The sequence below is a fragment of the Budorcas taxicolor genome, chromosome 3, assembly GCF_023091745.1.
Source record: "Budorcas taxicolor isolate Tak-1 chromosome 3, Takin1.1, whole genome shotgun sequence".
Lineage (NCBI taxonomy): Eukaryota > Metazoa > Chordata > Mammalia > Artiodactyla > Bovidae > Budorcas > Budorcas taxicolor.
The window spans coordinates 17,973,915-17,988,568 of record NC_068912.1 but is presented as its reverse complement, the minus strand read 5'-3'; the positions used below and the strand labels follow the sequence as shown (position 1 = coordinate 17,988,568).

The 14,654-nt window shown below is 41.0% G+C and overlaps 1 protein-coding gene across 1 annotated transcript; it reads left to right on the top strand.

Moving 5' to 3' along the window:
* The first annotated feature begins 2,151 nt into the window (after positions 1 to 2,151).
* Positions 2,152 to 3,383, top strand: LOC128044724 (heterogeneous nuclear ribonucleoprotein A3-like). The gene has a single exon (XM_052637127.1). The coding sequence runs from the start codon at positions 2,184 to 2,186 to the stop codon at positions 3,255 to 3,257; it is 1,074 nt and encodes a 357-aa protein (XP_052493087.1). The 5' UTR covers positions 2,152 to 2,183; the 3' UTR covers positions 3,258 to 3,383.
* Positions 3,384 to 14,654: the final 11,271 nt, after the last annotated feature.

Sequence of the window (14,654 nt, the reverse complement as noted above, 5' to 3'; positions counted from 1 at the left end):
TCTTTCCCAGCATCAGGGTCTTTTCCAGTGAGTTGGTTGTTCGCATCAAGTGGCCAAAGTATTGGAGCTTCAGCATCAGTCTTTCCAATGAATATTCAGGGTTGATTTCCTTTAGGATTGACTGGTTTGATCTCCTTGCTGTCCAAGGGACTCTCAAGTGTGTTCTCCAGCACCACAGTTCGAAAGCATCAGTTCTTCAGTGTTCAGCCTTCTTTATTGTCCAACTCTCATAACTACTGGAAAAACCAAAGCTTTGACTATAGGAACCTTTGTCAGCAAAGATGTCCCTGCTTTTTTGTATGCTGTCTAGGTTTGTCATAGCTTTCCTTCTAAGGACAAGCGTCTTTAAATTTCATATTTGTAATCACCGTCCACAGTGATTTTGGAGACCAAGAAAATAAATCTCTCACTACTTTCACCTTTTCCCCCTCTATTTGCCATGAAATGATGGGACTGGATGCCATGATCTTAGTTTTTTGAATGTTGAGTTTTAAGCCAGCTTTCTCACTCTCCTCTTTCATCCTAATTAAGAGGCTCTTTAGTTCCTCTACACTTTCTGCCATTAGAGTGGTATCATCTGTATATCTGAGGTTGTTGATATTTCTCTCGGCAATCTTAATTCCAGCTTGTGAGTTATCCAGCCTGGCACTTCACATAATGTGCTCTGCATATAAGTTAAATATTCAGTGTGACAATATATAGCCTTGACGCACTTCTTCCCCAATTTTGAACCAGTTCATTATTCCATGTCTGATTCTAACTAATGCTTCTTTACCTTCATACAAGACAGGTAAAGTGACTTGGTATTCCCAACTCTTTTAGAATTTTTCCATAGTTTGTTGTGATCCACAGTGTCAAAGGCTTTATCATACTCAATGAAACAGAAGTAGATGTTATTCTGGAATTCCCTTGCTTTCTCTATAATCCAATGAATGTTGGCATTTTGACCTCTGGTTTCTCTGCCTTTTCTAAACATAGATGATAAGTCTGGAAGTTCTTGGTTCGTGTACTGCTAAAGCCTAGCTTGAAGGATTTTGAGCATTACTTTGCTAGCATGTGAAACAAGTGCAATTGTACAATAGTCAGAACATACTTTGGCATTGTCCTTCTTTGGGATTGGAATGGAAACTGACATTTTCCAGTCCTGTGGCCTCTGCTGTTTTCCAAATTTGCTGATATACTGAGTGCAGCACTTGAACAGCTCTGTATTTTAGGATTTTAAATAGCTCAGCTGGAATTTCATCACCTCTACTGGCTTTATTTGTAGTAATGCTTCCTTAGACCCACTTGACTTCACACGCCAGTATGTCTGTCTCTAGGCAAGTGACCATTGTGATTATCTGCATCAAGACATTTTTGGTACAGTTCTTCCGTCTATTCTTGCCATCTCTTCTTAATCTCTTATGCATTTGTTAGATCCTTACCATTTTTGTCCTTTATCATGCCCATCGTTGCATGAAATTTTTCCTTGATATCTCCAGTTTTCTTGATGACATCTCCAGTCTTTCCCATCTTATTGCTTCCCTTTATTTCTTTGCAGTGTTCATTTAAGAAGGCTTTTTTTTTTTTTTTTTAATCTCTCCTTGCTATTCTCTAGAACAGTGCATTCAGTTGGGTATATCTTTCCCTTTCTCTCTTGCCTTTTGTTTCTCTTCTTTCCATAGCTTTTTGTAAAGCCTCCTCAAACAATCACTTTGCCTTCTTGCATTTCTTTTCCTTTGGGATGGTTTTGGTCACTGCCTTTTGTACAATGTTATGAATGTCTAGAACAGCCAGTATTATGGTAATTTTATTTTGCAACTTCACTTTGTAATTACTACTATATTTAAAATACAAATTTATTTAAAAATAATTTCAAAACTATATTTGTGACAAAAATATAAATACATAATTTGTGATATCAGTAGCATAAAAATGGGATAGAGCTTTATAGCAGTAATCTTTTAAAATGCAATTGGAGTTAAGTTGGTATCAGTCCAAATTAGGTTGTTTTAACCTTAGGATGTAATCACCATTGTAACCATAAGGTAAATACATACGGAATATACACCAATTCTCAAAATCTTCAAAAAATTGAAAAGTGGGGAACACTTCCTAGCTTCTTTTATAAGGCCAGCATTACTCTTTTTTAAATATTAATTTGATATTGAACTCGAGTTGGAAGAGGCGAGTCCGGTCTCAAAATGGAGGGTCATGATCCCAAGGAACCAGAGCAGTTGAGAAAGCTGTTTATTGGTGGTTTGAGCTTTGAAACTACAGATGATAGCTTAAGAGAACATTTTGAGAAATGGGGCACGCTTACAGATTGTGTGGTGATGAGAGATCCCCAAACAAAACGTTCCAGGGGCTTTGGTTTTGTGACTTATTCTTGTGTCGAAGAAGTGGATGCCGCAATGTGTGCTCGACCGCACAAGGTTGATGGGCGTGTAGTGGAACCAAAGAGAGCTGTTTCTAGAGAGGATTCTGTAAAGCCTGGTGCCCATCTAACAGTGAAGAAAATTTTTGTTGGTGGTATTAAAGAAGATACAGAAGAATATAATTTGAGAGACTACTTTGAAAAGTATGGCAAGATTGAAACCATAGAAGTTATGGAAGACAGGCAGAGTGGGAAAAAGAGAGGATTTGCTTTTGTAACTTTTGATGATCATGATACAGTTGATAAAATTGTTGTTCAGAAATACCACACTATTAATGGGCATAATTGTGAAGTGAAAAAGGCCCTTTCTAAACAAGAGATGCAGTCTGCTGGATCACAAAGAGGTCGTGGAGGTGGATCTGGCAACTTTATGGGTCGTGGAGGAAACTTGGGAGGTGGTGGAGGTAACTTTCGCCATGGTGGAAACTTTGGTGGAAGAGGAGGCTATGGTGGTGGAGGTGGTGGCAGCAGAGGGGGTTATGGAGGAGGTGATGATGGATATAATGGATTTGGAGGTGATGGTGGCAACTATGACGGTGGTCCTGGTTATAGTAGTGGAGGAGGTTACGGTGGTGGTGGACCAGGAGGATATGGAAACCAAGGTGGTGGATATGGTGGTGGTGGTGGAGAATATGATGGTTACAATGAAGGAGGAAATTTTGGAGGTAACTATGGTGGTGGTGGAAACTATAATGATTTTGGAAATTATAGTGGACAACAGCAGTCAAATTATGGACCCATGAAAGGGGGTAGTTTTGGTGGAGGAAGCTCGGGCAGTCCCTATGGTGGTGGTTATGGATCTGGTGGTGGAAGTGGTGGATCTGGTAGCAGAAGGTTCTAAAAACTCAGAAGAAAAGGGCTACAGTTCTTAGCAGGAGAGAGAGCGAGGAGTTGTCAGGAAAGCTGCAGGTTACTTTGAGACAGTCATCCCAAATGCGTTAGAGGAACTGTAAAAATCTGCCACAGAAGGAACGATGATCCATAGTCAGAAACGTTACTGCAGCTTAAACAGGAAACCCTTCTTGTTCAGGACTGTCATAGCCACAGTTTGCAAAAAGTGCAGCTATTGATTAATGCAATGTAGTGTCAATTAGATGTACATTCCTGAGGTCTTTTATCTGTTGTAGCTTTTTCTTTTTCTTTTTCTTTTCATTACATCAGGTATATTGCCCTGTAAATTGTGGTAGAGGTACCAGGAATAAAAAATGAAGGAATTTTTAACTTTTCAAATAAATAAATATTAATTTATTTATTTTAATTGGAGGCTAATTACTTTACAATATTGTATTGGTTTTGTCATACATTAAAAGCCAGACAAAGACACTGCAAGAAATGAAAACCACAGGCTGAAAAAGATGCAGAGAAAGTATTTGACAACATTCAAAGCCCATCCATAATAAAGATGCTCAACGAAGTAAATATGGAGAGAACATATATCAATATAATGACAAAATCACCATTAACATCATACTCAGTGGTGAAAAATTAAAAGCTTTTCCTCTAAAATTAAGAACAAGGCAAGGATACCCACTCTCACCATTTCTAATTAGGGTATTTGAAGTGTTGCTGCTGCTAAGCCACTTCAGTCATGTCCGACTCTGTGCAACCCCAGAGACGGCAACCCACCAGGCTCCCCCGTCCCTGGGATTCTCCAGGCAAGAACACTGGAGTGGGCTGCCATTTTCTTCTCCAATGCATGAAAGTGAAAAGTGAAAGAGAAGTCGCTCAGTCGTGTCCAACTCTTAGCGACCCCATAGACTGCAGCCTACCAGGCTCCTCCGTCCATGGGATTTTCCAGGCAAGAGTACTGGAGTGGGTTGCCATTGCCTTCTCCGATTTGAAGTGTTAGCCATAGTAATTAGAAAGGCAGTAGCAAAACTGTTACTACTTACAGATGTCATGACAGTATAAAATAATATGAAAACAAATTTAAAAACCTAATGTCTCCACCAAAAATGATTGAAAATAATAAATGGGTTCAGTAGGGCTTCCCAGGCGGCACACCTGCCAGTGCTGGAGATGCACGTTCAGTCCCTGAGTCAGCAAGATCCCTTGCAGAATAAAATGGCAAGCCACTCCAGTATTCTTGCTGGGATAATCCCATGGACAAAGGAGCCTGGGAAGCTATAATCCATGGGGTCACAAAGAGTTGGACACAACTAAGCAACTAAGCACACATACACAAAAAGTTACAAGATTCAAGATTAATGGATAGAAATCTGCAGTTTTCTATACACTAATAATGGGCTATAAAGGATAAAGCAAGAAAACAATGCTGTTTAAAATCACATCAAAAAGAATAAAATGCCTCAGGATAAAATTAACCAAGGTGGTGAAAAGCATATATACATACTCTGAAAGCTATAATATGTTGATGAAGGAAATTGAAGTTGATACAAAGAAATGAAAAGATGTTCATGGATTAAAAGTATTCATTGTCTTAAAATGTCCATACTATCCAAAGCAACCTTCAGATTTAATGATACCATTGACATTTTTCACAGAACTAGAACAAATAACCCTAAAATTTGTATCAAACCATTTGTTGTTCCATCACTATGTCTTGTCCAACTTTTTGCAACCCCTTGGACTGCCTCATGCCAGACTCCCCAGACCTTCACTATATCTCAGAGTTTGCACAAATTCATGTCTACTGAGTTGTTGATACTACCTAACCATCTCATCCTCTCCTGCATTCTCCTCCTGCCCTCAATCTTTCCCAGCATCAGGGTCTTTTTCAATGAGTTGGCTCTTCACCTCAGGTAGCCAAAGTATTGGAGTTTCAGTTTCAGCACCAGTCCTTCCAATGATATTCATGGTTGGTTTCCTTTAGGATTGACTGATTTGATCTTCTGGTAGCCCAAGGAGCTCTCAAGAGTCTTCTCCAGCATCATATATCAAAATCATCAATTCTTTGGCGCTCAGTCTTCTTTATGGTCCAGCACTCACATTCCTAAGTGACTACTGGCAAAACCATAACTTTGACTATACGGACCTTTGTCAGCAAAGTGATGGCTTTGTTGCTGTATACACCATCTACATTTGTCACAGCTTTCCTTCCAAGGAGCAATTGTCTTTTAATTTCATGGCTGCCATCACCATCTGAAATTTTTTTGGAGCCCAGGAAAATAAAATCTGTCCCTGCTTCTACTTTGTCCCCTTCTATCTTCCCACTTCTATGAAGTGATGGGACTGGCTGCCATGATCATCATTTTTTGAATGTTTAATTTTTGTATCGAACCATCAGTTCAGTTCAGTTCAGTCGCTCAGTCATGTCCGACTCTTTGTGACACCATGAATTGCAGCACTCCAGGCCTCTCTGTCCATCACCAACTTCCGGAGTTCACTCAGACTCACGTCCATTGAGTCAGTGATGCCCTAAAGCCATCTCATCCTCTGTCGTCCCCTTCTCCTCCTGCCCCCAATCCCTCCCAGCATCAGAGTCTTTTCCAATGAGTCAACTCTTCTCATAAGGTGGCCAAAGTACCGGAGTTTCAGCTTTAGCATCATTCCTTCCAAGAAATCCTGGGGCTGATCTCATTTAGAATGGACTGGTTGGATCTCCTTGCAGTCCAAGGGACTCTCAAGAGTCTTCTCCAACACCACAGTTCAAACGCATCAATTCTTCAGTGCTCAGCTTTCTTCACAGTCCAACTCTCACATCCATACATGACCACAGGAAAGATCATAACCTTGACTAGACGGAGCTTTGTTGGCAAAGCAATGTCTCTTCTTTTCAATATGCCGTTTAAGTTGGTCATAACTTTTCTTCCAAGAAGTAAGTGTCTTTTAATTTCATGTCTGCAGTCACCATCTGCAGTGATTTTGGAGCCCCAAAAAGTAAAGTCTGACACTGTTTCCACGGTTTCCCCATCTATTTCCCATGAAGTGATGGTACCGGATGCCATAATCTTAGTTTTCTGAATGTTGAGCTTTAAGCCCCCTTTTTCACTCTGCTCTTTCACTCTCATCAAGAAGCTTTTTAGTTCCTCTTCACTGTCTGCCAAAAGAGTGGTGTCATCTGCATATCTGAGGTTATTGATATTTCTCCTGGCAATCTTGATTCCAGCTTGTGCTTCATCTAGCCCAACGTTTCTCATGATGTACTCTGCATAGAAGCTAAGTAAGGAGGGTGACAATATAGAGCCTTGACATACTCCTTTTCCTATTTGGAACCAGTCTGTTGTTCCATGTCCAGTTCTAACTGTTGCTTCCTGACCTGCATATAGGTTTCTCAAGAGGCAGGTCAGATGGTCTGGTATTCCCATCTCTTTCAGAATTTTCCACAGTTTATTGTGATTCACACAGTCAAAGGCTTTGGCATAATCAATAAAGCAGAAATAGATCTTTTTCTGTAACTCTCTTGCTTTTTTAATGGTCCAGCGACTGTTGGCAATTTGATCTCTTGTTCCTCTGCCTTTTCTAAAACCAGCTTGAACATCAGGAAGTTCATGGTTCACGTATTGCTGAAGCCTGGCTTGGAGAATTTTGAGCCATAAAAGACATTAAATAGCCAAAGCAATCTGGAGGGGAAAAAAAAAAAAAACAACCCTAGGAGTATCGTACCCCCTGATTGTAGACCATACTAAAAATCTACAACTGATACTGGGACAAAAACAGACACATAGATCAATGGACCAGAATAGAGGGCCCAGAACTAAGCCTATGCATGCAGGCTAAGTTGCTCAGTGGTGTCCAACTCTTTGCAACCCTATAGATAGTGGCTCACCAGGCTCCTCTGTCCATGGGATTCTCAAGGCAAGAATACTGGAGTGGCGCCCTCCTCCAAGGGATCGTCCCAAAACAGGGATTGAACCTGAGTCCCTTAGGTTTCCTGCATTGGCAGATGAGTTTTTTACCACTAATACCACCTGGGAAACCCCAAACCCATGCACATACAGTCTATTAATCTACAAAAAAAAAGAAAAATATACAATGGGTAGGAGACAGTCCCTTCAACAAGTGGTGCTGGGGAAACTGGACAACTACACACAAAAGTTTAAACAGGATTCATAAAACTTTTATTGCAAGAGGCTAGAATTCCAGATCAATGGAAAAAAGATAAAAGCTTTACACACACACAGACCACTACCATCTTCCCACCACCACAACTAAAATACTTATCAACTATAGTTACCAAAAACAAGTTTTAGAAATGACCAAAAAATAGAGAAACAGACTAAATTTACATTTGACTATGAACTGTATCTTTTTTCTTTATTTTATTTTATTTTATTTTTAATTTTTATTTTTACTTTATTTTACTTTACAATACTGTATTGGTTTTGCCATACATTGACATGAATCTTTGTTCATACTGAAATGAGTGTGTGTTGTTGGAGGAATGGAATCCCACATTTATCATAGGCAGAAGGCACACAATAGGGTTTGATCTTGCTCTTTTTCTGAGGTTTTTGAAATCAAGGGTGGTCTTTGTTCAGAGAGAACATCCACTTCAGAAAAGCCAGTTGTTTGTCACATATTTATTTCAGGCAGAGCAGAGGCAAAGGTGAGTAAGGATACCCCCTCAAAAAAAAGGCATCGTGGTTGGATTTAGAACCCATGGATTATAATGCCACATTTGCTTTTGTTTCATGGTCCTGAAAGTTTGGCAGCTGAAAATGACCTTGGTACACCTTTCTTCTAGCAGGATGAGAGTTTTTGCCCAGAAAGGCCCTGCTGCTGGCACTGCATCCATGGACATTTGCAAGTAGACATGGTTCAGGACGCTTGAGGAGGAAACAGGAGGTGGTTCTCATGGCTGCTATGTCTCAGGGAAAGGGTGTGGAATCCAGACAGTCACCAAGAAGGCATTAAGAAATCAAAGCAGATCCTTGAAAACTAAAGGGATAATTATACAGTCCTTTGCAGGAGCTTTGGCTTGTATACTTATAGGAGTGTCCCTTTAAGTCATCTTATTATTTGGGATTATTGCCTCTTCCTCTGCAACTGATGCAATCGGTTTTCCTTTAAGAGTTTCCACTGGGCATATATGAGAAGAAAAGTTCTACTGATGTGAGGGAGGTTGTCTTAAGAGAAGACAATGTCAGCTTCATGTGATTCCTTGAGTGCAAGAGCCAGCCCAACTTGTTTTTTAAAATCATATCTCTAGATACTTTTAAAAGCATCAGGGAAAGGGGAGAGTCCTCTGCCGGTCATTCATTTTTATTTCCCATACTATTATGTTCTCCTGTGATTTTTAATACAGTTCTCATAAAAGACCTGGCAGAGGGGCAGGGGAGTGGAAGGAAGGCAGTAAAACCCACATGATCATTCGAAACTTCCAGTGACTAAATGGATGACGTTAAACACAGTTTGGGCTTCCATATTAAATAAAACATTTTGGTGCGCCTGGAGCACATACGATCCCTCCACCGTACCCCCAATCAGACTCTGTAGATTCCCCAAAGCTGGCAGGGACCTGAGATGCAGACTATATTGCAGAGAACCCTAACTAAAAATAGAACAGCCCAAGCCTGAGAAGCTCGAAACACTGCACTGTCATCATGCTCAGGCGTTCCAGTCCTGTCCGACCCTCTGCGACCCCCTGAACTGTAGCTCACCCAGGCTCCTCAGTCCATGGGATTTTCTAGGCAAGAATACTGGAGTGGGCTGTTGTGCTCTTCTCCAGGGGCTCTTCCTGACCAAGGGATTGAACCTATGTCTCCTGCACTGCAAGTGGATTCTTTACTGCTGAGCCAATGGAGACTCCCTAAATACAGCACAACTCAGTGCAGCTTACCCGGAACTCTAAAAAGGGCCTGACAGGGACCCTGTTACTGGGAGCATTCTGCACCACGATTCTGTTTCTTGGGGCATATGCTTGGTGAGAAGCTTGCTTAAACTGGAGCCCTGCCTTACCTGGCATCTTCAGGACCTTGTCCCAGTTTGAGGGCAACTTCTCACTGACAACTAATGGGGTATCTGAATGATAGGGTTAGTACCCATGTCACATCATCTCAGATTTTCTGCATCATGAGCCTGGCCGCTCTTCTTACCTCTCCTTGCCCATGTAATTGAGCACCTGGCCCCACCCTAGACGTTTCTCCAAGTCACACTTGTAACATTCCTCTGCAGTTTATACCCCTTTCATCTCAATGCTTATTTAATGATCACTAAAGAATATATGTAATGTGGAAAATATTCTTAATTTTTTTTTTTTTACAATTAGAGGCATATGAATATTCCTCGAGAGTGATTTCATTGTTGTTGTTCAGTTGATAAGTCTTGTCCAATTCTTTGTGACTCCATGGATAGTAGCCTGCCAGGCTTTCTGTCCATGGGGTTTTCCAGGCAAGAATACTGGACTGGGTTGCCATCTCCTTCTCCAGACAATCTTCCTGACCCAGATATCGAACCCACATCTCCCATGTTTTCTGCATCAGCAGGCAGATTCCTTACACTGAGTTACCAGGGGAGCCCCCAACAGTGATTACTGGGGCCATATTTTCACATGTTACGTTACTCTGAATAGAACACAGACATGCTCGGAGCTTGCCTTTGACGATCTAATAAAGCCTGCACCACTGTGGACATTTGAAATTCTCCAATAACTCCAAGACTTTTAGCATTTCAGGTCTCCAATTCACAGCTTCCGGACTGGCACAGGAATAAGTTCTCCTCATAGTTCGCCCATCATGTTCCCTTTTTTTTTTTTTTTTGTCCTATAGACTACCAGATGACCTATAGACTACCAGATGACCTCCTTTCACTTCTTCAATACTTGAAGGGCAAACATACATTTTGACCCCCTGTTCCATTTCTGAAAAATGGAATCTCCAAATATCCTCATAAATCAGCCACTCAAAGGACAAATATATTTGTTATTTTAATTGATCTATGTATTTAAATGACAATGTGATTGTCAGGGAAGCCAGGCATAAATTCAGGAAAATGTTCATGTCAGGTTACTAAAAATTTGGTCATTATTATTAACCGTTATTTCATTTGAGAATATCTTAGCTATGAATTATTGCTAAATTATTGTTATTAATGATTGTGGCTTTCAACACTGTTCCTAGTGATCATATTCCTCAAAGAGACTTACCACCATGAGTTTCTAGTTCCACTTTTTCATATACTCTGGTTGTGTGGCTAGGAGATAAGACTCCTGGGGTGAGATCACATTGAGTTTTCCTTTGACACAGCTCAGATCCTAACTGCCTCCTGGGTCTGCTTGCCTGCTGACAGATACTGGATGCTCCTTTAGGGATGCTGTTTCCAATCTCACCCCTGGAGGTTTGTGTCTCTCTAGAACTGCCTGTGTATGGTACTCCAGCTCCTCAGCTTGCTCCATCTCTACTTTCCTCCAGAAAGACTACTTAGGTCTATTCCTTTTAGTAACTTTACTGTTTATATTAAGATCATGGCATCTGGTCCCATCACTTCATGGGAAATAGATGGGGAAACAGTGGAAACAGTCAGACTTTATTTTTGAGGGCTCCAAAATCACTGCAGATGGTGATTGCAGCCATGAAATTAAAAGATGCTTACTCTTTAGAAGGAAAGTTATGGCCAATCTAGATAGCATATTTAAAAGCCGAGATATTACTTTGCCAACAAAGTCCGTCTAGTCAAGGCTATGGTTTTTCCAGTGGTCATGTATGGATGTGAGAGTTGCACTGTGAAGAAAGCTGAGCACCAAAGAATTGATGCTTTTGAACTGTGGTGTTGGAGAAGGCTCTTGAGAGTCCCTTGGACTGCAAGGAGGTCCAACCAGTCCATCCTAAAGGAGATCAGTCCTGGGTGTTCATTGGAAGGACTGATGTTGAAGGTGAAACTCCAATATTTTGGCCACCTCATGCAAAGAGTTGACTCACTGGAAAAGACCCTCATGCTGGGAAAGATGAAGGGCAGGAGGAGAAGAGGATGACAGAGGATGAGATGGCTGGATGGCATCACCAACTCAATGGACATGAGTTTGAGTTAACTCCAGAAGTTAGTGATGGACAGGGAGGCCTGGTGTGCTGTGATTCATGGGGTTGCAAAGAGTTGGACATGACTGAGTGACTGAACTGAACTGAACTGAAAGACTATTTTAAATATTTGTTCAATAATAATTATTTATAGAAACATTAATGCATACCTTATTGGGAACAGAACCTGCCTTCCAACAATTACAGGCTAGTGGAGTGGCAGACAACAAGCTAGGCTGTCTGGTACAATGTTCCTGGTGTGCCCTGTGAGACCGAGACAGTAGCCAGAAGCCCTTCTCTCACCCTCCCTTTGCTTCAGTTCAGTTAAGTCGTTCAGTCGTGCCCGACTCTTTGCGATCCCATAGACTGCAGCATGCCAGGCCTCCCTGTCCATCACCAACTCCCAGAGTTTACTCAAACTCAGGTCCATTGAGTCAGTGATGCCATCCAACCATCTCATCTTCTGTCTTCCCCTTCACCTCCCACCTTCAGTCTTTCCCAGCATCAGGGTCTTTTCCAATAAGTCAGTTCTTTGCATCAGGTAGCCAAAGTATTGGAGCTTCAGCTTCAGCATCAGTCTTTCCAGTGGATATTCAGGACTGATTTCCTTTAAGATGGACTGGTTTTATCTCTTTACAGTCCAAGGGACTCTTGAGACTTTTCTCCCACACCACAGGTCAGAAGCATCAACTCCTTAGTGCTCAGCTTTCTTTATCATCCAACTCTCACATCCATACATGACTACTGTAAAAACCATAGCTTTGACTAGATGGACCTTTGTTGGCAAAGTAATATCTCTGCTTTTTAATATGCTGTCGAGATTGGTCATAGCTTTTCTTCCAAGGAGCAAGTTTCTTTTAATTTCATGGCTGAAGTTACCATCTGCAGTGATTTTGGAGCCCCCCACAAAATAAAGCCTATCACTGTTTGCACTGTTTCCCTGTCTATTTGCCATGAAGTGATGTAACCAGATGCCATGATATTAGTTTTTTGAATGTTGTTTAAAGCCAACTTTTTCACTGTTCTCTTTCACTTTCATCAAGAGGCTGTTTAGTTCTTCTACGCTTTCTGCCATAATGGTGGTGTCATCTGCATATCTGAGGTTATTTAAATTTCTCCCAGCAATCTTGATTCCAGCTTGTACTTCTTCCAGCTCAGCATTTCTCATGATGTACTCTGCATATAAGTTAAATAAGTAGGATGACAATATACAGCCTGGACGTACTCCTTTCCTGATTTGGAACCAGTCTGTTGTTCCATGTCCAGTTCTAGCTCTTGTTTCTTGACCTGCATACAGATTTCTCAGGAGGCAGGTAAAGTGGTCTGGTATTCCCTTAGCCTCCAATAACTCTTACTGTCCCTTCCTCTTTCCTACCCTCCTCATATATCTTCAGCCTGAAATTTAATCAAGGAAGATCAAGGCCCTACCCACCCCTCTTCTGGTGCCCACTTGACATGTGCTTTCCCCTGCCTTTCATTTCTACCCTCATGAGGAAGGATCAAAGAACTGAATGAAAGTTTTTTTAGAAAGGGAAGGGTCTCCTAGGAAGGTAATGCTTCATTTAAATTTTATTTTGTTCATATTATAGCCACCCATTTGTGAACAGGAATTCCTGTTGCAGCATTTTCCAATGTTTGCCATGGTGTGACTTGTTACAGAAGACAATCCCACGTGGCAAACAATGTCTTATACCTTAAGTATTATCAAGCTTAATCTGTATTGAAAAGTTCATAAGTTGAATTTCAGATTTATGTAATATGTAGTACTGCCTCAAATTGGCATAAGTTTTTAAGGTCTGTTGATTTGAAGGGAATTTCAGTAAAATATATATGTAATAATGTTGGCAATATGCAGAAATAAGAAAAGCAGCATGGAATTTATTGAGGTTTGGAAAACACCTTCCTAAAATATCTTCAGGTCCTTCCAGAATAACCTTATTTCTGCCTAGACAGAGATTTACTTGCCACAAAAACCCCCTGGTAGTTTTCTTTTCCTTAACCTACTCAGAGCTCACCACTGTTGCTTTTCTTCTATGTGTCCTTCAGCGAGGCTGTTCATTTTTAACCTGAATGCTTAAGGACCCTTTGCTCATTTATGAAGGTACAGAAAGAGGGTCACTTCTATCTCTGAATCTCAGGACAACGTCTGCATACTCCATGCCCTATACATCCTAAACTCCAGAGATAAAACAAGGTTCAACATGCACAAACCTAAGAGAAGTGTACGACAGTGTTTTTAAGTTTGCACACAAACACGTACATGACTGACTGTATATTTAAAGGAGGAGTGAGTACAGAAAAATACAAGAGGCTTAAGGTCTGTAGGACTAGTATGTGTGCTTTCTCTTTCCAAACCTAGGCTCTAAGTCCTTCAAAGCAAGAAATTTCATGTTTGGTATTATCTTCTTGTTTACTATTGGTCTTATCTTTATACACTCCACCAATCATATACACAGACCCTCTTACACCACTTCCAAGTTTAAGATTAGGAAGGACAGAGCTGAGACCTCCTATAAGTATATCCACCTGATCCAGAATAGAGTCTAGCAAATAGTAGACCATGAAGAAAGGTTTAGTGAATTGATTCCATTATTCTCTTTTTTTTTCTCTCCTCAATTTCAGAAGTGCCCTTATTTTAATTTACTTTATCTAGTGAGATCATCAAAAATCTTTCCTTTGATGTGGTTTTCCAAATGGAAAAGTATGGGCTCTCCAGATGATCTCAGGACAGGGCAGAAACACTGAACCATCTAAGCTCCCACTCAGGGAAGCAGGTATCTGACCTCATAGGAAACAGGGAGTTTTGTGTGAGGTGAGTCTTGGTCATAACTACCAGGCGTAAAGCCTCCACCCTCAATAGCTTAAGAACAGGTATCTGCAAACTGAGTCACCGGCACTGTCAGTAATCTTGGGATTACTGGGACACACTTTTGGATACGCCAAGGGACTTTCCCTAACAGAAAGCGACTCCTTGTATCCTAGAAACACACCCAAAATATAATTCCTTAAAATCATGCCTGACTTCTACCAACCAGAATTTGTGAATCATTTGCTTAAATCTGGGTCACAATGACAGGAACATGAGTCTCTGAGGGCACACCTGCCAAAAGGTGGTGCTGTCAATGATGGTGAAGACACTGATGTTTCTTCAGCTTTGGTGTCCCCAGACCACTCAAAGAAAAAGTCTATTGGAAGCTTGGCCCCTTGGATCTGCAAACTTCTCCTCAGGCACTGAGTCAGCCACAGGTTGTTGTGGTTCAGTCTCTGAGTCATGTTCAACTCTTTTCAACCCTGTGGACTGCAGGGTGCCAGGCTTCCCTGTC